The following is a 3,483-nucleotide window of genomic DNA, read 5'->3' as shown; positions in this document are numbered from 1 at the left end:
TATATGCCTGCACAGGGACATACATGCGCATGCGTGTACACACACACACACACACACACATACGGTCTCATATATTCACATCTCTGCTCACACTTATAGAACTGACTCATGCACATATGCACATCTCACCTTATACTTCCACTTGGCCTCCGACTTGCTCTTAGTTTGTTCTCGAATTTCCAGCCTCTCCACATCGTTCTGTGTGTGGACCACATCTTTGTTGGGGACACTCAGGACACTCTTTGTAGCCTAGAAAGCAGAGCCATCATGACCCAGAAACAGACACAGAGAGCCGGAGGGAATTCCTGAAGCCATACAGGTCCCCTGTCTCCTATGTGCACGCAGCTCATCTGTCCATATGTTCATCTGTCCGTCCGTCCTTCCATCCATTAATCCATCCATCAGTTCATCCGTTAATCCATCTACCTACCCATCCATCCATCCATCCATCCACTCATTCATCCATTCATCTGTCCATTTGTTAATTCATCCGTCCACTTGTTTATCTATACATTTGTCCACCTATTCCTTCATCCATCCATGCATCCATTTGTCCGTCCATCCATCCATCCATTCCTCTATTCATCCATCCATCCTTCCATCCATTCATCCATCTATCCATCCATCAATCCACTCAATCATTCATTTGTTCACCCATTTATTCATCTGTTCATTCATCCATCCATTTGTTAACCTATTTGTTAATTTCTCCTTCTGTCTGTCCATTCATCCTTCCACCTATTAATTCATCTATCTATCCATTCGTTCATCATCCATTCACCCATCCAGGCATTCAGCCATCCATTTATTTGTTCATTCATTCATACACTTATTAATGCTTGTCCTGGGAAAGCAAGCAGCTGTGTGACTCTGGCCCTAGGGAGGTCCAGCCCTCAGTGAGTGGATAACAAACTCTTCTTAGCAGGAGTTCACACTCAGTAATGCTTGATCTCAGGGCCCATGGTCTCTGAAGCCCCTCTAGTCAGAGTGGATCCTCAGGGCTGGGTCCATCTCTCATCATCCACAGAGGCTCAAACAGCCAGGGCAACCTTGCCCCTGCCCCCTCCCCAGGTCCCTCCTCTCCACTGGCATTCCCCCTACAATTCTTGCACAGGCGCCTTACCTACCTTCAGATCTTAGCCTCACACCTTGACTCCAGGGATGGCTTCTTTGTTCCTGGCAACTTCCTCCCTGGCTGGGAAGACTAAGCTAGGTAACTCCTGGCTGGGAAGACAAACCTGTCCCCTCCACCAGCTGGCCCCCTTCCTGGGTGCCGTCCCTGCCACAGCACAAACACACTGCACTGCCGTTCCCTATGAGGGCCTTTCCTAGGCCTGCCACTTCATGGCTCATGAGGCTGAGCCCATCTACCCCTGATCTAGCCTAGCCATGGCAGGCCTGTTTTGGGAGCAGGCAGGGAAGTGCCACCACCAGGTAGACTGGACTCCCTGTAAGGCCCAGACCCTATACCCTCCCAGTGGCCTCGTCCTGCTGGACACTGCAGAGGGCTGCCTGTGATGTCCCTACCTCCCCATCCAGCCAGGAGCCCAAAGAATGAGGACAAGTGAGATGTGAGGCCCAGGTGAGATGTGAGGCCAAGAGTGGAAGGAGGAGCCCACCTTGCCCTTCTTGGGAGGCTCCATCTTGGTCAGCGCCTCCTTGGTGTGGGCCTCCAGCAGGTCCAGGTTAGGGATGGTGGGTGAGGCTGACTCCCGGGGCTTCTTCCCTTTCTTCTTGCCCCCATCCTTGAGCTTCAGGGCTTTGGGGGGCTTTGGGGACTTGGGAGGCTTTGGGGGCTTGGGGATTTTGGACGGCTTGGGCAACTTCACAGTTTTGGGAGTCTTTTTTTTGGACACTTTCTCCAGGAGGGATCGTGGCAGAGTGGCCTCAATGGGAGAGGGGGGTTCCTCCTTCTCCCGGTCCCCGTCACAGACTTCCTCTGAGGAGGCGATGGCATTCACTTCCGGTCGGATGGCTTTGGAGGCATTCTGGGTACGGAGAGGAGAAGGTCACATGCCACTGCTGCCAAGCTGGGGCCCAGAGAGTCCACACGCCAGGACTCTGGATATCCAGAGGGGCTCAGCCCTCCCACAGGCCCACACCATCATGTGCCATGTTCACACCCACACACACCTGCCCCTACCATCAAGTGACATGCCCTCACCGACCCCCACCATCACCATCATGTAATAGACTCACACCCACCTCCACCATCATGACACTCTCAGATCCCCATCATGTGACATGTTTATACCTGGCCATACCACTGTGTGATACACTCACACCGACCTCCATCATTGTGTGCCATGCTCACACCCACTCCTACCATTGACATGCTCACACCCACCCGTATCATGTAACAGGCTCACATCTATCCCCACCATTGTGTGCTACACTCACACCCACTCATATCTGCTCCCACCATTGAGTGACATGCTCACACCAGCCCCCACCATTGTGTGACAGGATCACACCCACTCACCTCTGCTCCCACTATCAGGTGACATGTTCACACCCACCCCCATGTGACACACCTACTCACACCCACTCCTCCCATCAAGTAACATGTTCACACCCACTCACACCATCATATGACATGTTCACACCTACTCCCACCATTGTGTGGCATGCTCATACCTGCCCACACTATCATGTGACACACACCTGCCCCATCATCATGTGACATGCTCACGACCACCCTCATCATGCGACACACCCACTCACACTGCTGTGTGGCAGGCTTACACTCACACCTGCCCCCACCGAGTGATACACTCACACCCACTCACACCATTGTGTGACATGTTTACACCTCCCTACACAATTGTGTGACACACTCACACCTGCGCCCCCACCATCATATAACATGCTCACACCTACCCCCTACCATTATGTGACACACCTACAGCCAGTCACTCACACCTGTCCATACCATTAGCCACTTGATCCCTTATGTCCCTAGGGTTCCTCTGTCCTATCCTGAGCACAGGGACTGGGGGGCTCCTCCGGGTTCACATGAGCTGGGATCCAAAGGGCTAGGTCGAGGGGGCTCCTCCCCCAGAATGCCCCCCTCTGTGGGAGCTGCAGAGGTCCGTGCCATCTCTCATTCCCAACACACTCACACGAGAATACTGCAGCCCACCCAGAGACCTAGGACTCTGTGCCTCACGTAGACAAGCCTACCCAGGAGAGTACAGGAGGGCCATCAGGGACATGGGCCTTCCCACATCAGTAGCTCTGGCCAGGCTGGCCCCCAGGTCCTGAGAAGCACAGGCAGGCCTCCCTCATCCAGCCGGCACCCATCACAGCCTACCTCGCTGAGCCGGATCTCTCTGGCCAGGTCTTTGATGAGCTGCGAAGGCTTGAAGTGCTCTGGGAGCTCGTCCTCATGCTCTGCCAAGGCCTGTGGACAGCCAGATCCATGTAAGCACCTGCTTGGACCCTGTGGCTCCTGCACCTCCTGCATCTCCAGGACGTCCCCGA

At 53.9% G+C, this 3,483-nt stretch overlaps 1 protein-coding gene across 1 annotated transcript; it reads right to left on the bottom strand.

Annotated features, from left to right (window-relative positions):
* Nucleotides 1-129: 129 nt before the first annotated feature.
* LOC103254112 (lysine-specific demethylase PHF2-like) lies at nt 130-3,403 on the bottom strand (the record flags this gene model as incomplete). The annotated part of the gene is made up of 3 exons (XM_008052267.1): nt 130-249; nt 1,620-1,988; nt 3,314-3,403. Coding segments are annotated over 3 exons (579 nt in total), but the record flags the coding sequence as incomplete, so codon positions are not given.
* Between the last annotated feature and the right edge of the window lie 80 nt (nt 3,404-3,483).

Source organism: Carlito syrichta, unplaced genomic scaffold (genome assembly GCF_000164805.1).
Source record: "Carlito syrichta isolate Samal-C Ts95f unplaced genomic scaffold, Tarsius_syrichta-2.0.1 Scaffold270719, whole genome shotgun sequence".
Classification (NCBI taxonomy): domain Eukaryota; kingdom Metazoa; phylum Chordata; class Mammalia; order Primates; family Tarsiidae; genus Carlito; species Carlito syrichta.
This window is presented reverse-complemented; position numbering and strand designations above follow the sequence as displayed.